Below are 22,215 nucleotides of genomic sequence, written 5' to 3' on the forward strand. Positions count from 1 at the left end.
TACTGTGTGCATTGTGAGAGATGCTCAAGTTCATCCTTCCCCATCAATATCACCTCCTTGACAATATCATGCATGCTGCCCAGTGAGAGGATGCCGTTAACCATTGATAGAGAAGCACTCATTTAATTTAGTTCCTGCACCCTGTTGCTTTTATGAGTGGTGGGGGAACTGTTTAAAAAGACCTGTTGTGTTGACAACTGTGCACGGCTCTGCAGTGAGCAGCATTTTGAATGATTTCCCCATCTCTCATCTGGTACCTCTCATCTAGTTAAAATCGTAGTCTATAGTCCTTTGAGAATGATTGTATTTAAATCTTTATTGTAAGTTCCTTTTTGCAAGAAAAAAACCCCCACGTAAATGGGAACACTTTATTTCCATAATTATTTTGCAGAGTATTTTGGCTATTATCCTAGTGTTTATAGTCAGTGCATTTAAAATCACCTACATTTTGAACAATAGGCATAAAGCTCTCCTGGTTTATCTCCTAGAGAAAGAAGATTGCCTCCCGTAAAGATAGCCATTTATAATAAATGCACCTTAGAATAAATAGATGAGGTACCAAAGAGGAAAAGGATTCTAATCAGCATTCAAGCTGTGATTGTGCCATGCACCAAATCATATTTTTATGAATGCATTTCTCTTGGAGCATGTATAATTATGAAACTTTTTTTTATCTTGGTAGGAGCTGGGAAGTAACAGCCCTCCACAGAGAAACTGGAAGGGGATTGCTATTGCCCTGCTGGTGATTTTAGTTGTATGCTCACTCATCACTATGTCAGTCATCCTCTTAACCCCAGGTAATCTGTCTTTATTCCTCTCTTATGACGGTATTGTGGATGATGATTTCACATACAAATGCCTTAAGAGGGTAGCCGTATGTGGTATCTCAGGGTATATTAGTGTTATGTGGAATAAAAAGAAATGTGCAGCCAGACATTTTGCAAATGGCACAGTGATTTTGTTTAAATATCATGCAAGATATTTTGGGGAAGCTGAAATGTGAAATATATACATGGAGAATGCCAAGATCTTTGGGCTCTATTGCTACTTAGATACTTATGTTTGCTAGTTTAATAAATTCAGGGGACACTGGGTTTTATTGTGGATTGGAGATGAAAGAGTGGAGTCTGAAAGTTTCCATATGTGGTTAATAGCCCAACTGTAGTGACAATGGTAAGGGAGGCTTTGAGGGACAAAGAGGATTAGATCAAAAGACAATGAGCTAAGTCTCTAAATGCTCTTCTTCTCACTTCCCGTATACTTTTCACAGTCTAAGTTTCTCTCTGTCTAAAGAACCACTCCAGATTGCCCTTGCAATGATCTTTGGACTGTGTCCTTTCCTTTGCAATGTTTAACATACATGTGTAAATTTTCAGTAGGTTTAATTCTTCTTTGGGGATTGTTTCAGTACACAGAAATTTTACTACTCTTTAGTGGGTACTAATATGGATAGCAGAGAAAGGCTGCTCACTTTTTAAAAAATATATTTTTATTATTGATTTCATAGGGGAAGCGAGAGGGAGAAAGAGATAGAAACATCAATGATGAGAGAGAATCATTGATCGGCTGCCTTCTGCACGCCCCACACTGGGGATCGAGCCCACAATCTTGGCATGTGCCCTGACCAGGAATCAAAACGTGACCTCCCGGTTCATAGGTTGATGCTCAACCACTAAGACACGCCAGCCAGGCAAGGCTGCTCAATTTTTAAAACTCCCAAACTGTCTTCCAGAAACAAATAAATTTGGAATGCTTCTACAACCTACCCAGTGGTTCCTCAAAGCCTGGACACCATATACAACTTGGAATTACAAAGATGGTCATTTCTGGTGTAGAATTGAGCTAGTTCAAAAGTTAACTGGTATTATTAAGTTGTAGCATGTAGTTGAATGTTATGTTGCTGTTCTGTTTTGTTATTATGTAGTTCCTACCCCCAGCTTTGTTGCTTGAGAGTTCATTAAACATGTTGCCTTATGTAAAAAATGTGATCAAAAATAGATTTCTTTCAGAGTCATTTAGTCAACAATTATGATGGCTAATTATACAAATAGCAATATCAATTGTTTTAATGTGGTACTTTATGCAATATACCGTATTTATAAAAATATAGACTTGAAATGTATAACTCCTCAAAAATATAGTTTGCAGTTCTTAATTAACATATGAAGAGATTGAGAAATTACGAGAATCAGGAAGAAGAAAAGGAAAGACAAATAATTTTAAAAGAGAAAGGAAACATTTCTTGGTAAGAGCTGGCTTATCCAGGGTTCTCTTTAGGAACTCTGTCTTAATTGCCTCGTTGGTACATCTGCAGTTCAGTGTAATTGAGCAATGGCTCCAAGATGCTTCAGAATGCCAAGAATTTTTGTTAATGGAAGATGAGTTTTCATTCAGAAAAGTGTTCCACTTAAACATAAAAATTTTAGCACAATTATTAAAAAAATGAAAGAGTCAGATAAACGGCCTCCTATTGGTGATTGTTAACCAGGAGGAAATTTGTGCCATGGTGCCTGTGTGTTTCCTTCCATCCTGATTCTAGTATCTTTCCAGGTGGGTGACTCTCTTTCTCCAATTTTTTTGTTACTCACTGAGGCCATACTGACACTTTGGGATCCTTGAGTGTATAAAAAAGACCTTGTAGAATTTGCCATTCACTGAATTAAACTTCTTCTATTCAACCCTTTTCAGGTTGTCTCAATATAAAAGCACAGTATAGTTACACTCATTTTGTCATATACTTATTCATTTATTAAAGCAAGGGCTTTGGAAAGACACACACCTTAGTTTGAGTTCTGGCTCTATGATTTACTGGTATTTTTGGGAACTTGGCTAGTTATTTGGCCTTGTCCCTTATTTCATTCATCTGTATTGTGGGTATTACATGTAATGTCAACTTTACAGTATTATTATGAGGAGTAAATGTGATCATATACTTCATGGTTTAGCATAGTTTCTAGCACTGCTGCTGTTATTCCTCTTATGATTACTATTATTTAGTAATTACTGATCACTTGACACTATACCAAACACTGTGTTACATGAGGGAGATTTTCAAATGAAAGTATAAAATCTCTCGGTGAATAGACCTGTGATTTCCATGTTAAATTATGACAGGTAGAAGTTGGAGTCAGTCTTCAGTGGTCTGTTTGTCCATTCATTTATCTCTGTAGGTAATTATGGAGTCCTTAAAACATTCTAGGTGCTCTGGTAGTTAGCTGATCTCCCCTTGCATTATATCTATTGCCTCCTATCCTCCTCTTTCTCAACTACACAAAAACACAGCAACCCACACATCCCCAATCTAAGGACTTAATTTCGTGTGAGGTTAATCATATAAATGGAAGTGGAAATTATTATTTAGACTTAGAGTGTACTAAGTGCATTTCACATACCACATGTCCAATTGTCTTTAGGTTTCACTATTAATTTTGGCAGATATATTTTGAAATGAAAAATAGAAGTCAGTATGCTGGGGTGGGAAATGTATTGTTATAAAGATAAGACAATTTGTGTTCTACACTCTGTGTTTGTAAACTCAATGTTGGTGGGGCCTGTAAGATTAAAAAGTTGAAGTGAATTGGTGTGATGGCAGTGGTTAAGGATATGCTTGAGTTATAAACAATCATAAATATTAGCCTAGTTACATGGCCTTCATGAAAGGCTCAAACCAAACAGATCAGTGAAATATAAGCCAGAAACCTAATGAGGTGTTGCCCAAAACTGGAGTCAGAAGCCTGGAATCACTCTTAGAAGTTATCAAATTAGGAAAAAAATCTGAGTTTGTTTAACCTCTAGTTCTAAGGACTAGAATGTGCATCAAAACCATTACCATGGACTTTTGAATTGGCACATGTGTTGTGCTTGTCTGTGCACAGACTCGAGTGCTCTAATTGTACCAAACCTTCCTTCTCTTACCCTCTGGTTTGAAGTCCCTCACCTGTGCTAGAATAGATCCACCAGGGAAAATATTCCACAGGAAGATAAGGTACACCTTCCCTCCCCTTCCTCATGGACCCTTTGCTCACCAATATGTTCCCAAGGTTCAGTTTTCTAGGTAAAACCACTGGAAACTTTCAACCAGGAAGGGGAATACATATTAGGAGAGGAAACTTCTGATCCTCAAATTATTCAGCAGGGTAAAAAGATAACTAGACCTTAGTACAAAGGGCTAACTGAAGACAATCCTCCCAATTAGGATAGAGGTCAGAAATGTATATGTATTTCATAACTATATGGCTTGGGCAAATCAGCTATCTCCTTTAACCTCAAGTTTTGTTGTTGAAGAAAAGGGCATCTTTGGTTTGTGGCAATGGGAAGTGATCTTTTAAAGTTTATCACAGCTTTAATATCTATGATCTAATTTATATCTATATCTATATCTATATCTATATCTATCTATCTATCTATCTATCTACACACACATATCCTATCTAATAATAGACAAACATGGTAATTAACCATACCTCCGCTACGCTTCCCATTGGCTAATCAGCAGGATATGCAAATTAACTGCCAACCAAGATGGCGGCCGGCAGCCAGGCAGCTGCAGCGAACAGGAGGCTTGCTTGCTTCAGTGACGGAGGAAACCAAGATTCCCCGCCTGCCGCTGCCGGCCTCTGAGCTGCACTCTAAGAAACAATGTTGCCATTATAGAAGCTAAAAAAAACCCAGAAACCTGCTTTCAGCCTCCAGCGGGTTCAGAGCTTAGAGCGCCAGTGATGGCAACAGAGTTTCAATTATAGAAACTAAACAAACCCAGATACCTGCTTTCAGTCGGCCACAGCCTCAGAGCTGGAGCCGGCTCTCAGCTCCAGTGACAGCTATAGAAGGTAAATAAATCCCAGAAAAAAAAAGAAAGAAAAAAAAAGAGGCTGGGAGCTTCAGTCGCCCGCCAGCCTGAAAATTGCCCTCAGCCCCTAACCCAGGCTGGCCAGGCACCCCGGTGGGGACCCCCACCCTGAAGTGGGTGTGACCAGCTGCAAACAGCCATCAGCCCGTCATCCAGGCTGTCCAGGCACCCAAGCGGGACCCCCCCACCCCACCCTGATCTGGATCACCCTTCAGGGCAAAACAGCCAGCCCCCACCCATGCACCAGGCCTTTATCCTACATAGTAAAAGGGTAATATACAAACTGACCCTAACGGCAGAAAAACTGGGAATGACTGGTCACTATGACACACACTGACCACCAGGGGTCAGATGCTCAATGCAGGAGCTGCCCTCTGGTGGTCAGTGAGCTCTCACGGCTGGGAGGTCTGCTCAGCCACAAGCCAGGCTGATGGCTGCCAGTACAGCGGTGGTGGTGGGAGCCTCTCCCGCCTCCTCAGCAGCGCTAAGGATTTCCAACTGCAGCTTAGGTCTGCTCTCTGCTGGCAAGTGGGCATCCCCGGAGGGCTGCAGGGCTGCCAGAGGGATGTCTGATTGCCAGCTTAGGCCCAATCCCCCGGAGAGGAGGCCTAAGCCAGCAAGTGGTCACCCCTGAGGGGTCCCAGACTGTGAGAGGGCACAAGCCGGGCTGAGTGACCCCCTACCCCCGAATGCACAAATTTTTGTGCACCAGGCCTCTAGTATATATATAAAAGCCTAAGTGACTGGACGACAGGATGACCGGCCAGTAGCTGTGACACACACTAACCACCAGGGGGAAGACGCTCAATTCAGAAGTTGCCCTCTGGTGGTCAGTGCACTCCCACAGCAGGACCACTGCTCAGCTGACAGGTGCCAGACGCCTGGATCATGGCTGGTTAGAGCAGCTACAGCAGCACAAGCCTCTCGCGCGGGGTGGCAGGAGCTGCTTAGCACCCAGCCTGGTCTCGGGCTCCTCCCTGGCTTCCTGCTGCAACATGAAGTAGTGCGGGATAGACCCAAACAGCAGGCCTGACGAGCTGGCGGGTAGTGCCTGGCTGCGGCAGCACAGAGTTCCACTGATCCCCACAGGCCAAGCTGAGGGACCTCACTGGTGCATGAATTCATGCACCAGGCCTCTAGTATAATAATAATGACAACAATAATAGTGGTTTGTTTGATAACAGATACAATAGCAGATTAAACCTGGTGAGCTCTTTCACTAAGCCTCTTCTGCCTTGAAAATATATTTAGTGGTATTTTGGGGGGTTGGGGAACACATACAAAAAGTTATCTAGTCTAAGACAGGATTTAGAAACTGTTTTGCTCAAAATAGCATCACATTTTTCAGGTAAGTGCTAAGGAATGCAAGCCTATTACCAAAGAAACACATGTTCATTGTAATTTTGGTTTGATTGCAAATTTTATTACAGAAGTAATTTGACACAGGTGTCTTATTTTCCAAATTGTCAACAAATTATCTGCCATGTGAAGAGAAGTCCTAATTATTTTTGAAGAGTGGGTTAACCATTCATGTATTTCTTTAACAAATGACTATTTCTGAAAGGAACAAATTATTCAGTCCAATTTTTTTCTGATTAAAAAACAGACTTTGTTGAATGTGCTGATCAAGCCCACTCTTTTTGTTATTGTACTGAGTTCATTTAAAGAAAAAAAGAGTACTTGCATTTATTTTCATAATATATTCCTATGAGATCAGTAATTATACTCTACACATGTGTGAGTATGTGTTCATGCTTAAAGCTGTGGAAAGCAGTCTTATGTAGCTATGCATTTACTTTGCAGTATCATATTCCTATTTAATATGGAGAATGAGAATGACCATTGTCAGGAGACAGTTTATGCACCATAATTACCTATATGGAGCTATTTGAGAAGAGAGATACCTCTTTTATGAGTTACAAAGTATTTGGTAGAGGATATTGATCAAGCTCCTCAGTCCCTTGCCACCTGTGGACTGTGTATATTCCCCCAATTCTTCAGCAACAGTGACCTGTTGCCCTTGGATTGATGTGTGTAATCAGTCAGTGTCAAAACAGGGTCATCAGGTTAATTTACTATCATGGCTGACTAAAGACAATGTTGTAAAGCAGTGAAATTGTGTCTTATCATTCGCTTTAGCTCTTGCTTTTTAGACAATTACTCATTCTTTTACTATCCTCCTTAGGTGAGCATTCTGGGTTGGTCATTACCTGTCAATCAGAGTATAAAGTAAGCCAAGTATTCATGTCAAAGACATCCGAACTTTACTCAATCTCAGTTAAATAAAAATTAAATAAGGATTGTTCAGTTCCTCTACATAAATGCCTTTATTTTCACTCTTTGAAGTATCTCAAATAGTGATAATTTTACAGTAGGTTTAGAAGCCATTCTGGGGAATAATTTACACAGATTTACACAGGTTGAGATCAGCACTGTGATGCTCATTAAATAAACCCTATGGCAGATAAGAGTTTTGATCCATGAAGTTATGCTCAAATAGTTCATTTGAGCCAAGATTTAGAACTAAGGAAATGAAGGGAACTAAAGAAATTTAAGTAACCCTATGCAGAAAAATAAACAGGCAAGACAGAAAACTAGAAGACCATGTGACCATGTAGTAAAGACTTTTCTCTTCCTATTGTCTTTGACACCAGATTTCTACATGAGGCTTAAAAAGTTAATCTGTCCCCATTTATAAAAAAAGATATAATTTTCCAAACATCATTCAGTAAAATTAAGTACTGTATTGGCCTGGTGACAGCTGATTTGTTTTTGTTATACAAAAATGAATTTATTCTGGTTACTCTTATATTCTACCAAAGTAATTGCTCCTGGTTATAGTTAGTTAAAATGTCATGTTATATTATGTTACAAACAATCTCTTGGCAGCTATAATTTAAAAGGTGTCATTTAAGCATCTGACCTGTGTTTTAAAATGTCAAAGCAACAATCAAACTATCCCATTATCCTTTTATGAGGGGGAAATAATGTTTTGCAGATTGTGAGATTTGCATTACTCACTTGTAAACATCAACATCAACCAAAATGCAAATTGCTTATCCAATTTTGTTAAGTTAAAAAAGGAGGCCTGTGGTACTGATAGGCATAAGCTAAATAGTCTCTGCTTGCTTTCCCAGGAACAGCACAGATGAACACATTTGAATATGGTGCAACCTAGTCAGTGGCCAAAGGGAAATGGACAGATTCTAACAGTTTCCCCCCGATAACATGTTCTGTTGTTACTTTTCTAGTAGATTTATCTCTGATGTTCAATGAAAAATAATTTTCTCTGAGCATTCGTAAACAAAGAGTTTGTTCTGTATTGTCTTTGCTTTACAGCTACATTTCAATAATGACTCAGATTTGATTCCCTTATTTATTCTCCTCTTTTGGTATTCTCCAATAAGATAAATCATGGATTTAGCTTACATTACAAAGTGTTTTGTTTTACAAGAGTCGAGAGGGAATTTGTTTTAATGAATAGCATTTATTTATTAACTGCTTATCACATGCCAGATATTGTACTAAGTGTTTTACATGTACTGTGTTATTTACGCTCACACCATGAACATGAAATAGCTATTATTAATTGATTCATAATCTATATTCAGTTGAATCTTGCTGTTATAGTAGGTTGCCTGTCATACAACTGGACCATGAAGAAGTGGGGTCACTATCTCAGGCTCTTTTGGCTTTAGCACATGTCTTAACTTTTGAAATACAGATTAAGATACATGATTACACCAAAGGAAAGTATGGTCAAGAAACATTTCAGAAAAAAAAAAAAGCCCTGCTTTATTCTGACTCTGGATTTTTTTAAATTAGTGAATAGATTCTGTATATTTCTTAAAGGAAATGCACAGCACAGAAAGAATTAGGCTGGGATAGACAAAGGATAGATAGGAAGGAAATGACAGGAGTGGGCATTGAAAACTGTGCCTGCTCGCCAAAACTGGTTTGGCTCAGTGGATGGAGCATCGGCCTGCGGACTGAAAGGTCCCAGGTTCGATTCCGGTCAAGGGCATGTGCCTGGGTTGTGGGCACATCCCCAGTGGGAGATGTGCAGGAGGCAGCTGATCGATGTTTCTCTCTCATCGATGTTTCTAACTCTCCATCTCTCTCCCTTCCTCTCTGTAAAAAATCAATAAAATATATTTAAAGAAAACAACAACAACAACAAAAAAAAACTGTGCCTGCAAATTTTATATGAATTTTTATTCCAGAAATCATATTTTTTTAAGGGACAATAGATGCCCACGATAAAAATAAGTGCACATTTTTTATTCTTAACCACATTGTATAAAAATTACTTATGTCACTGTACAACTTTAATAATTTTTTCATATTTTTACTTGCTCTCATTAATATAAATATTTGCTTTAGAAATATGATAGCCTGACCTTTAATAATGGGGGAACAAGAGAGCCTGAACATTGAGAAGCAAGGTTTCCTTAAAAGGAGAGGTTACAGGCGAAACCAGTTTGGCTCAGTGGATAGAGCCTTGGCCTGCGGACTGAAGGGTCCCAGGTTCGATTCCGGTCAAGGGCATGTACCTGGGTTGTGGGCACATCCCCAGTGGGAGATGTGCAGGAGGCAGCTGATGGATGTTTCTCTCTCATCGATGTTTCTAGCTCTCTATCTCTCTCCCTTCCTCTCTGTAAAAAATCAATAAAATATATTTAAAAAAAAAAAAAGGAGAGGTTACATGTTCCTGGGGTAAAACATTTTTTTTAACATACATGTGGCTCTGTGTTTGTACAAGGGGATATTTTAATATATGTAATTATTTGCCAAAGATTTTAACATCTACTTCTTTGAACGGTAACTTAAGTCATCCCATTCCAAAATTTTTTTTATAAGATATAAGAAGAAACATTATCTGTAAAAAAAGAAAAAATATTACCCTTAGTTAAATAACACTTTAAACTAAATAATATGTCACTTCCTGCCTTTGTTTTGGAAAAAATAGGTTTGCTGGAACTCCATGTTTTGGTCTGTTCATCCATAGTACTTCTCTTGGTCTAAGATTATTCATCTGAGTATAAACTCTAAAAAACTGGAATCAGGGAAACTAGACTTGGGAAACAACCCTACTTACATGGAAGACTGTGCCTTGAATCTGAGCATCACAATTTAGCTTTTGCTTGGGCTGTAGAGTATCTCTGATCCTAGACTCACCCCTTACCTTGTTTTTTCTGGGATACCATATAGCTATACTAGAGGCCCAATACATGAAATTCATGCACGAGTACTCTCCCTAGGCCTGGCCTGCAATCAGGGCCATCTTCCCTGGCTGCTGGCAGCGGGCTCCCGCCACCACCCACCCCCGGTTCCCCATTCGCCATTGGGCAATTGGATCCTACGGCGGGGGGAAGGGACCAAGAGGTTGGCCATTCCCCACCCCTTCCGCTCGCTGTCCGTGTCCCCCTCACTGGTCGTCCTCTGTGTGTGGGGTGACTGGTGGGGCAGGAGCCTTGGCCTGGCACCTCCTGCATCTGCCGCCACCCTCCCCGGGTTCCCCGTTTGCTATTGGGTGATAGGAGCCTGCCTGATGGGGAAAGGGACTGAGAGGTTGGCCCGCAGGCCCCAATTGGGCAATCAGGGCCTGTGGGCTAGTAGAGGCAGCTCCTGCATTGAGCATCTGCTCCTGGTGGTCAGTGCGCATCATAGCAACCAGTCATTCACTGTTTGGTCAATTTGCATATTACCCTTTTATTATATAGGACTAGAGGCCCGGTGCACAAAAATTTGTGCACTCGGGGCGGGGAGGGGGGGGGTCCGCCAGCCCGGCCTGTGCCCTCTCGCAGTCTGGGACCCCTCGGGAGATAACAACCTGCTGGCTTAGGCCTGCTCCCGGGTGGCAAAGGGCAGGCCCAATTCCTAAGTGCAGCCCCTGGTCAGGCTCAGAGCAGGGCCAATTGGGGAGTTGGGGCACTGCCCCATCATGCACAGAGCAGGGCGGATCGGGAGGTTGCGATGCCACCCTCAGTCACGCTCAGGGTAGGGCCAATTGGGGGGTTGGGGCACTGCCCCCTGTCACACTCAAGGCAGGGTCGATGGGGAGGTTGTGGCGCCACCCCCTGTCACGCACAGAGCAGGGCCCATCAGGGGGTTGGGGCGCTGCCCCCTGTCACGCACCGAGCAGGGCTGATCAGGGGGTTGAGGAGCTCCCCACTGTCACTCACAGAGTAGGGCCGATAGGGGAGTTGGGGCACCGCCCCCTGTCATACACAGAGCAGGGCGGATCAGGGGGTTGGGGCGCTGCACCCTGTCACACTCAGGGCAGGGCCAATGGGGAGGTTATGGCTCTACCCTGTCACACACAGAGCAAGGTCCTTGGGGGGGAGGGGGGGTTGGGGCGCCGCACCCTGTCACACACAGAGCAGGGCCGATCAGGGGGTTGGTGGGCTGCACCCTGTCAAACACAGAGCTGCAGGGCAATCAGGGAATTGGGGAGCTCCCCCCTATCAGGCACAGAGCAGGGCTGATCAGGGGGTAGGGGCACCTTCCCCTGTCACAAACAGAGCAGGGCAGATAGGGAGGTTGTGGCCCCGCCCCCTGTCACACACAGAGCCGCAGGGCAATCAGGGGTTTTGGGCGCTGCCCCCTGTCACGCTGATCCCGGTGCCGGGAGGCATATTACCCTTTTACTATATAGGATAGAGGCCTGGTGCAAGGGTGGGGGGCCGGCTGGTTTGCCCTGAAGGGTGTCCTGGATCAGGGTGGGGGTCCCCACTGGGGTGCCTGGCCAGTCTGGGTGAGGGGCTGAGGGCTGTTTTCCGGAAGCCAGTGACTGAAGCTTCCAACCGCTCCTTGTTTTCTTTTTTTTTTTTTTTTATTCTGGGCCAGCTTTAGCTCTGAGGCCTCGCCGCTAAAAACATCGATACAATGTTGCTAAAGCCTGGCTGAATGAAAGCCGGTTTCTGGTGTTTTGTTTATCTTCTTATTTGCAACATAGTACATAGTTTCTTAGAGTTGCAACTGAGAGGCCGGAAAGTGAGGCGGGGAACGTTGGAGTCTGGAGCAAGCAAGCCTCCCTGCTTGCTTCCAGCTGCCTGGCTGCCGGCCGCCATCTTGGCTGACAGTTAATTTGCATATACTCACTGATTAGCCAATGAAAAGGGTAGCGGTCGTACGCCAATTACCATGTTTCTCTTTTATTAGTGTAGATAACATTAGGGGAACAAGGATGAGGAATTTACTTTTTTATCGATTACAGTTCATCAATCAGAAGGTCTAGTTACATAGATTACATCATCTCCCCATCACATTCATTATCTTTTTTCCCTGACTCAAAGTATGCTGCTAATCACAATTTTTTATTAAAATGAAAGTCACATATTATGAAATTATCCATTTTAAAGTGAACAATTCAGTGGCATGTTGCATTCTGTATGCAACCACCACCTCTATCCACTCCTAAACATTTCATCACTCCCAAAGGAGTCTCTTAAGCTGTTACTCCCAGTTTCCTCCTCCTCCTAGCTCCTGACAATCCCCTCCCAGTCTCTATAGATCTACCAATTTTGTGTATTTCATATGGAGGTGATTAAGTAATATGTGACATTTGTGTCTGACTTCTTTCACTTAGCATAATATTTTAGAGGCTCATCCACATTGTCACATTTCAATAATTTTTGTAAATTTAAGTGTAAAAGTCTTTACCTCATTGGTTAAATTTATTCTTAAGTGTGTTATTCTTTTGAATGATATATAAATAGAATTGATTCCTTAATACATTTTTGATTGCTCATTACTGGTATATAGAAATGCAACAGATTTTTGAATGTTGAGGCTATACCCTTAATCTATTAGATGTAGTAGGTTATTGTAGAGTCTTTGGGCTTTTCTATATAGAGAGGCTAATATATCCAAGTAGAGATAGTTTTACTTCTTCATCTCCATTGTGGCTACTTTTTATTTCTTTTTCTTACCTAATTATTCTGGTTAGAATTTCCAGTAAAATATTGAGTCGAAATAGTGAAAGTAGGCATCATTGTCTCGTTAGTGATTATAGGAGGAAAGCTTTCAGTCTTTCATAACTGACTGTCATCTGAACTGTTTTTTTTTGTTTGTTTGTTTGTTTTTGGTAAATGCTTTAAACCAAACTGAGAAAGTTTTCTTTTAATCTTATTTTTTAATGTCTTCATTAAAAAAGAGTGTTGGATTTTCTTACATATATTTTATCATCTATTGAGATGATTTTGTGTTTTTTCTATTAATGTGTTGGTATATTGGTGGGTTTTCTTTGTTGTTTTTGTTGTGGCTGTTGAGCAACCCTTGCATTCATTGGGTAAAGTGCCTTTATTAAAGCTAGATAATCCTTTTGATATGCTTATAAATTTGGTATGTTGATTTAAAAATAAAAACAAATAGTTCTGAGATTCTCTATTAATATTTTGTTGAGGATTTTTGAATCTGTATTCAGTAAGAAAATTAATTAGTTGTTTTTCTGTTGTCTTGTCTAGTTTTGGATCAGGATAATTCTAACCTTATAGAATGAGTTAGTAAGTATTCCTTCCTCTTTTTGTTTTTGGAAGAATTTGAGAAGGATTAGTGTCAGGTTTGATAGAGCAATTGAATCGATACCCCTCCCCTGGGAACTGACTTTTCAGGCCACGTTAGTATAGACATTCCCTTTTGCTGAGACCACTCTTTACTTGCTGAGACCACATTCCATTCTCTCTCCTCTCTGGAACTGCACAGAGAATTCTCCACACAGAAAGAGCCCGTCAAAGTCCTTTAAAAACTGCTGACTCCAGTCACTTGGTGCTGGAGCCATCTGGGGTTCAGCCACCTGGTGTGGGGATGATCAAATAAATTTGTAATCCCCTTACCCTTCTGGCCTCATGCGTTCCTCCTTCGGCGACCTGACAATTAGTATTTAGTATTTAAATATTTGGTAGAATTCATAAGTGAAACCACCTGCTCTTGAATTTTTGTTGTTGTTTTGGGAATTTTCTTTATTATTAATGATTCAATTTCTTTACTTGTTATAAGTCTGTTCTGATTTTCTATTTCTTCTTGAGTTACTTTGGTAGTTTGTATTTCTAGGAATGTTCCCAATTTATTTATGTTATCTAATTTGTTGACATACTATTGTTCATAGTTTTCTCTCAAAATCTGTTTTATTTCTGTAAGATTTTGTAGTAATGCTCCTAGTTTTATATCTGACTGATTATTTGTATCTTCTTTCACTTTTATGTTAGCAACAAGTTTGTCAATTTTGCCGATCTTTTCAACTTTTTGTCTTGTTGATACTCTCTATTTTTCTATTCTCTATTTCATTTATCGTTCACATTTGTTATTTTATTTCTTTAGCTAATTTTCAGCTAGTTTGCCCTTATTTTTTTAAAACTTTTTTACATGTGAGATTAAGCTATTGATTTGAAATATTTTTAATGATGTTTAAAGCTATATATATGCTTTCACTGCATCCCGTAAGTTTTGGTTAGTTGTACAGGGTTGGGCAAAAGTAGTACACAGTTATGAGTATGTGAAACATAGAATTTATTATTTGATTATTTATAATCATTATATTATTTACTTGTATTATAACTATAAGGATGCTTTTTCCCACCCCTGCATTTCTTTTTTTTTATTAAATATATATTTTATTGATTTTTTACAGAGAGGAAGGGAGAGAGATAGAGAGTTAGAAACATCGATGAGAGAGAAACATCAATCAGCTGCCTCCTGCACACCTCCTACTGGGGATATGCCCGCAACCAAGGTACATGCCCTTGACCGGAATCTAACCTGGGACCTTTCAGTCTGCAGGCCGACGCTCTATCCACTGAGCCAAACCAGTCAGGGCCCCTGCATTTCTTTTTACTTGATCATATATGCAGTAAAGAATAGAATAACAGTAGTATGATTTGTTGCTCAAATGAGGACTATCAGGTGCCTGCAGTTCATCCACCATTGGTCTGTACTAAGATTGAAGATTTTAACCCCGTGTAAAAGAATAGTATCATTAAAAATAATAGTATTATTAGCACAATTTTGACTTCTAGGACCTAAATTTACCATCTTTCCCTGAACCACACTCTGCAGACCTCTGTTGTAAGTTATAAAGATATGATACAAAAATTTGCTCATGGTAATGTGATTGAAATAAATAGTATACCTGAGAAAGCAAGTTAAACATGGCTATGAAAAGGCTCAAAGTCTCTAGCAGGGCCATACTACTTACCATCCCAGTGTGTGTGTGTGTGTGTGTGTGTGTGTGTGTGTGTGTGTGTGTATTACTGTGTAATTTTCCTTCTCAGAATGTGAAAAGCCTTTGTGTAAGTACATTTCTCATATTTAGGTTTTCTACTAAAACTCAGGAGATTTAATTTGAATAAAGGTCTAGAAAGAGGTTTGAGAATGATTAGCATGTTTGAATAATTGACTCTTTTGACTAATTAAGTCTATGAGTAAATTTTAAAGTTCTTGATTTATTTATTTAAATGATGACAAGTTTGAGGTAGAATTTAATAAGCCCTTCAGAACCCAAAAATGCATTTCTTATTTGATGAGCACTCAGAGTCTCTTCTGAAAACAGGGGGAACTAGTACAAACTGTCACAGAAATTAGGGGATCTTAGAAATGCCAGCTACTTTATTATACTGTGTGTGTGTGTGTGTGTGTGTGTGTGTGTGTGTGTGTGAGTGTTGTGTTCTCCACTGTGTGTGCAGAGTGCTTCAGTAAAATTCTATATGAAGAAATCGAACATGCCAAAGAAGAGCTGTTCTCTGTTCTGGTTGAAAAGCACTAACCACATAACCTGCATCTTTCCCCTCCTTTGTCCTGAGAGGGCTTGTCAAAGTCCCCAGAACACAGCTGGAAATAGTGTGGTTTCCACTGAAGCCTTTCTCTTTATAAATGAGGAAAATTATGCCCAAATAGACTGAGAGGTCTAGCCTAGGGCATATATGCTGGTTAAGGGTTGAGTTAGGGCTGGAATATGACCTCCTAACTCTCATTGCTGTTGCCGCAACATTATTGCGTGTTCCTGTTTGAGAATAGAGAATCGGAGAATAGGTTCATAGCTTTTTGTCGGGAAACTATGAGAAGATGAATGCACTGCAGGAGGCATGTTTCTTGGAAATCATGTTCCAGTATTTCATATTTAATGTGAGTTTCCTGAATATTGTCTCCATGTTTGGTGAAGAAAAAGGCATGGATGGGAAGGGGAGAAACAGATACATAAATAAATATATAATTGATAATTTATTTGCCAGCTAGCCTCTTCATTTTACTCAGTGGACACATAGCTTTGGTCAGAATTTAGCTATTTCCCACGTAGTTAAATTTAAAATGCACTTCTGTATCATTAAAATGTCTTTCTATATGAATGTCACATGCTAGAAATGTAGTCAAGAAATATAGAACATCAGTTGGATGATAACCTTATTTAGGAAATAAACTCAATTAGAAGTGTATATAGTATGGACTTTAGAAGATATAGAGTTAATCTGAATCAGAACTGGTTTTAGTTAGTAGGGTTGATGAGGTTTGACTGGGATCTTGTTCAAGAAACTTAGCTACTGCCAAATAATATACTAGAGAGTAAGGAAAGGGTAAAGAAAAAAATACAAAAAAGAAACACCCAGCATGCCAAAAGGAACAAAGGTAATTATCTGCGTCTACATGTTATGTGATGCACCAATTCTTTCTGTGCTTCTGTTTGAATGGATGAATTGCTCACGGCAATAGTAGGTAGCATGCTGCTTGAAGCTTCCTTCATTGACAAGACTGATTTATCATTTATTTTTTGTGAGATTCATATTTTTTACCTTAAATTCAATGTGGTCAAATGCCCTTCCTTAAAAAAGATACTTATAAGTGAACTTTTTCATTAACTATAAGAAGCAACTCAGTAATGTGCTTCTTGTAACGTAAAACCAGAACAAAATGGAAACATTTTGGCTGAAGGGAACAGCTATGAAAGAGATGAATATTCCAAAAGAACAAAAAACATTTTTTTTTGGTTCTGAAATTGTAAAATCCAAAGGTGCTTCGTAAAGACATATTTTAATGCATTGTAATCTACACTAATAAAAGAGAAACATTGTAATTAGCGTATGACCGCTACCTTTCCCATTGGCTAATCAGGATATCCTTATGCAAATTAACTGTCAGCCAAGATGGCGGCCGGCAGCCATGCACTGAAGCGAACAGAGAGGCTTGCTTGCTCCAGTGACTGTGGACTCCAATGTTCCCCGCCTGACTTGCCGGCCTCTCAGCTGCAACTCTAAGCAACTATGTTGCAAATAAGAAGCTAAACAAAACCCCAGAAACTGGCTTTCAGTCAGCCGGGCTTCAGCCAGCCGGACCACAACATTGTATCAAATACAGAAGGTAAAGGCCAGAAACCTGCTTTCAGCAGCGAGGCCTCAGAGCTAAAGCTGGCCCAGAATAGAAAAAAAAAAGAAAAAAAGGAGCAGTTTGGAGCTTCAGTCACCCTCCAGCCTGAAAACGGCCCTCAGCCCCTCAGCCAGACTGGCCAGGTACCCCAGTGGAGACCCCCACCCTGATCCAGGACACCCTTCAGGGCAAACCAGCCGGCCCCCACCCATGCACCAGGCCTCTATTCTATATAGGAAAAGGGTAATATGCCTCCCAGCACCAGGATCAGCAGAGCAGCGAGGCTCCTGGCACTGGGATCAGCATGACAGGGGGCAGCGCCCAAACCCCCTGATTGCCCTGTGGCTCTGTGTGTGACAGGGGGCAGGACCACAACCTCCCTATCCGCCTTGCTCTGTTCGTGATAGGGGAAGGCGCCCCAACCCCCTGATCAGCCCTGCTCTGTGCCTGATAGGGGGGAGCTCCCCAACCCCCTGATCGCCCTGCAGCTCTGTGTTTGACAGGGTGCGGCGCACCAAACCCCTGATTGGCCCTGCTCTGTGTGTGACAGGGTCCGGCGCCCCAAACCCCCTCCCCTCCCATGGGCCCTGCTCTGTGTGTGACAGGTAGAGCCATAACCTCTCCATCGGCCCTGCCCTGAGTGTGACAGTGGGGGCGCCTCAACCCCCTGATCGGCCCTGCTCTGTGGGTGATAGAGGGTGGCACCCCAACCCCCCTCCACTGGCCTTGCTGCGTTTGACAAGGTAGAGCCATAACCTCCCCATTGGCCCTGCCCTGAGTGTGACAGTGTACAGTGCCCCAACCCTCTAGTCCACCCTGCTCTGTGTGTGACAGGGAGCAGTGCCCCAACTCCCCTATCGGCCCTACTCTGTGAGTGACAGGGGGGAGCTCCTCAACCCCCTGATGGGCCCTGCTCTGTGCATGACAGGGGGGAGCTCCCCAACCCCCTGATCGACCCTGCTCTGTGTGTGAAAGGGTACGGAGCCCCAACCCCCCTGATGGGCCCTGCTCTGTGAGTGACAGGGGGCAGCGCCCCAACCCCCTGATCTGCCCTGCTCTGTGCATAACAGGGGGTGGCGCCGCAACCTCCCCATCGACCCTGCCTTGAGTGTGACAGGGGGCGGTACCCCAACCCCCCAATAGGCCCTACCCTGAGTGTGACTGAGGGTGGCATTGCAACCTCCTGATCCGCCCTGCTCTTTGCATGACAAGGGGCGGCCCCCCAACTCCCCAATCGGCCCTGCTCTGAGCCTGACCAGGGGCTGCACCTAGGGATTGGGTGTGCCCTCTGCCACCCGGGAGCAAGCCTAAGCCAGCAGGTTGTTATCTCCCGAGGGGTCCCAGACTGCGAGAGGGCACAGGCCGGGCTGGGGGACCCCCCCAGTGCACAAATTTTTGTGCACCGGGCCTCTTGTGTTTTAATAATAATAATGACAGTGGCTGACATTTAGTGAGCTGAGTACTTTGCCTAATGATTTTTATATATATCCTCATTTATTTTATTTTTTAAATCCTCATCCAAGGATATTTTTTCCATTGATGTTTAAAGAGATTGGAAAGGAGGGAGGGAAAGATGGAGAGAGAGAGAGAGAGAGCGAGAGAGAGAGAGAGAGAGAAGGTTGCCTCCCACATGCCTCCAGGGATCAAACCTGCAACCTAGGTTCATCCACTTGATCTGGAATTGAACCTGTGACCCTTTAGTGCACAGGTTGACGTTCTAAGCATATGAGCCATGGCATACCAGGACATATCTTGTGTCTTTTTTTTAAATATTTTTATTGATTTACAACCTAATGCCAGTTTTCTTCTGAACTACCTTCTTATGTTTCAATATGAGTTGTTGGGATAAGTTTGTGATAATCCAGGATTCTCTGTTTGATAAGTGTAGCCTTGAAGTTAAAATATAGAGAAAATTATTAAAATGTATCAAATAATAAGATTGCAAAATAAATTAATTTCCTGAGTAATCACGTGGCAATGTGTGTCATACATGTTCTAATACTAAATAGTGTGTAACAATGATTGGAGAGTACATTTGGACTTGTAGGCTGGCATGTTCTAGGTAATTTTCTTGAGGAAAACAACATAAACTCCCCACATTTCAGTGAATGCTGCGACAATACTCTGCTTCAGAAAAGAGAAGGTGTGGCAGTGTTCCTTCATGGGCAATGTGGAGCAGAATGGGGTGCTAATAAGGTCTGGAGAGGGTACACTGAGGAGTATAATTTCATTTGGATGAAGGGTTCTCTGGCTAACCTTATTAAAACTATTCTTTTAAAAATATATATATTTTATTGATTTTTTTCACAGAGAGGAAAGGAGAGGGATAGAGAGTTAGAAACATTGATGAGAGAGACATCGATCAGCTGCTTCCTGCACATCCCCTACTGGGGGTGTACCTGCAACCCAGGTACGTGCCCTTGACCAGAATCGAACCTGGGACCCTTCAGTCTGCAGGCCTGATCCTCTATCTACTGAGCCAAACCGGTTAGGGCAAAACTATTCTTAAAATATCATTTATAAAAGTGTATATTGTCTCTCTTTAAAAAGATTTAATTAAAGAGAATGGTGAATGAGAACATTTTGAAAGTCAATATAACAGTAGCTTGATTTGTCAGGGAGATACAGGTTCCAGTTTCAGTCCTGACTCTAACTAACCATCTGACCTTTGTCAGATGATATTTAACTTTGCTGATCCTAAGTTGTTGTTTTGTTTTTTTCCTGTGAAATAAAGATACTAATATCCAGTAGGGTTTGGGGGGGAGGGGATATTTGGAAAAGAGAGATTTGATTACAATGGATAAACAACAAAAAGATTATGATGAGACTTGCAGATAAAGGGCTATAGGAGATAAAAGCCAGCCTGAGAGGCTAGTAAAAGAGAAGCTTAAATATTCATTATATGTAGAAGAAAGAAGTCTTTATTCTAGGACTGAAAAATTTAAGAGACCTCAGGGATAGGGCATAGCAGCTAAAGAAAATTAAAGAAAAGAACAAAGAAAAAAAGCAATGAGGTGCAAAGTTCACTCTCAGTAATGAATGAAGCCAAAGAAATGGATCTTTAAGTTTCATATATATCTCTCTCCAATTATTGTTTAAAGAGCATATTTAATTATAATAATTACTTTGATGGGTTACTTTTAAAATAAGTTCTAGGGACAATTGGGATAAAATAAAAATCCTTATTATTAAAATTATTAAATAATTCCAGATAACATAACACAAAATAAAAGTTTAAAAATATTTAATAAAAATATTAATATGTGTCTCTGTGGATTGAGCATGTACCAATAGGTTAGTTTCCCAGTCAGTTGCAGGCTCCATCCTCCATAGGGGGCTGTGCTCTCACATCAATGTTTATATCTCTCTCTCCCTTCATCTCTAAAATCAGTAAAAACATATCTTTAAAAAAATATTTAAATGTCAACTAACCAATAAAATGCAAAGTGGAAAAATCTTGGGTCATATAATTTCATTCATCAAAACAGATCAAAATATTTAAATAACCATTTGCATATTAATCTAGCAGTATAAATAATAATAATAATTCACCATAAGCAGTTGGATTTTGTTATAAAAATAGAGGGTGGTAAGCAATTGGAAATTTCATTTATACAATTTTTACGTCATCACATTAGAGGGGGAAATATGTTTATATAAAAGAGGCTCAAAGTATATCATGACAGTAATAATTACAAATAAAAATTCTAAGTGACACAGAAATAAAAAAAATTACATAAGCATGATAATGATTCCTTTCTAAAAATGTGAAGAAAATCTTATTAAATAATTAAATAGTAAAGATACTGCCATAATAGAAGAAAAAAAGACTGTCACTATTACTAGTATTATTCAACATTATTTCAATATTTAATCTAATAAAATAATTCACTAAAATGAAATAAATGCTGTTCAGCAATTGATGCTGGAGCAATTGGGTATTCAGTAGGCAATAAAATAAGATAAAATATGGATCTATGATTAACCCTCATGCTATATACAAAAGGTAACACAAAACGGATCAGGGATTCATATGTAAAGTATAAAACTTGATCATTTTAGAAAAAAATATAGGAGAAAATCTTCAGGACAGTAAATTAGGTGGAAGTCTTTTTTCTTTTGCCATCAAAAGCATGATTTATAAAAGGAAAGTGTGATAAACTGGACTTCATCAATATTAAAAAAAAATTCTCTCCCTCTCTGTAAAAAATTAATAAAAATATATTAAAAAAAATTTTTTTCTCTCTAAAAGTCTTTTTTAAGAGGAAGAAAAGATGAGGCAGAGATTTTGAGGACATTTTAAGTTGACATATATGAGATATTTTTGTATCTTGAATACATAAAGCCCTCTCCAGGCTAGAAGGTAAACACACACACAAATGAAAACAGTCCAGTTAAGAAATTGGCAAATGACCCGAACAGACATTCCACTGAGAAGGATGTACAGATCACAAATAAGCACATTAAATTATGTTCATTAACTACTAGAGAGAGGGAAATTAAAACCACAATGGAATATCAGCACACAAGTACCAGAATAGCTAACTTTAAACACACACCCCAAATATGGCAAGAATGAAGAGAAAGTGGGTTACTTATACATTGCTGGTGAGAATGGAAAATGCTACAACTAGTCTAGAAAAGCATAAACATTTTCTTACAAACCTAACAATGTGCTTACCAATGTGCTTATCATGCCCAGCAATTGCATACTTTGGCATTTATCCCAAAGAAAGGAAAATGTATGTTCCCACAAAAATCTATACAGAATGTTCACAGCAGGTTTATTCATAATCACCCCGAACTGCAAATGATAATCCAGAAGTCCTTCAACAGTGCATGGATCAACAGACTGTGCTTAATTAATACCCTGAAATACTACCAATCAGTAATAAAGGAACAGAGTATCCGTACACTCAACAGCTAGGATGGACCTCAAAGAGGATTATACTGTTTGAGAAATGCCAATTTCAAAAGGTTAAATATTATATGATTTGATTTACATACTGTGC

The 22,215-nt window shown here is 40.5% G+C and overlaps 1 protein-coding gene across 5 annotated transcripts in view; it reads left to right on the top strand.

The window, feature by feature from the left end:
* The window catches only part of DPP10 (dipeptidyl peptidase like 10), a 1,368,028-nt gene that overhangs the window by 874,330 nt on the left and 471,483 nt on the right, over positions 1-22,215 (top strand). For all 5 annotated transcript variants that reach the window (XM_070423111.1, XM_070423110.1, XM_070423113.1 and 2 more), the window contains exon 2: positions 683-797. In XM_070423111.1, the coding sequence (XP_070279212.1) occupies positions 683-797 (115 nt within the window). The remainder of the gene's footprint in view (positions 1-682; positions 798-22,215) is intronic.

This window comes from Myotis yumanensis, unplaced genomic scaffold, assembly GCF_028538775.1.
Source record: "Myotis yumanensis isolate MYYU_CA2020_CCGP unplaced genomic scaffold, mMyoYum1.0.hap1 SCAF_8, whole genome shotgun sequence".
NCBI lineage: Eukaryota > Metazoa > Chordata > Mammalia > Chiroptera > Vespertilionidae > Myotis > Myotis yumanensis.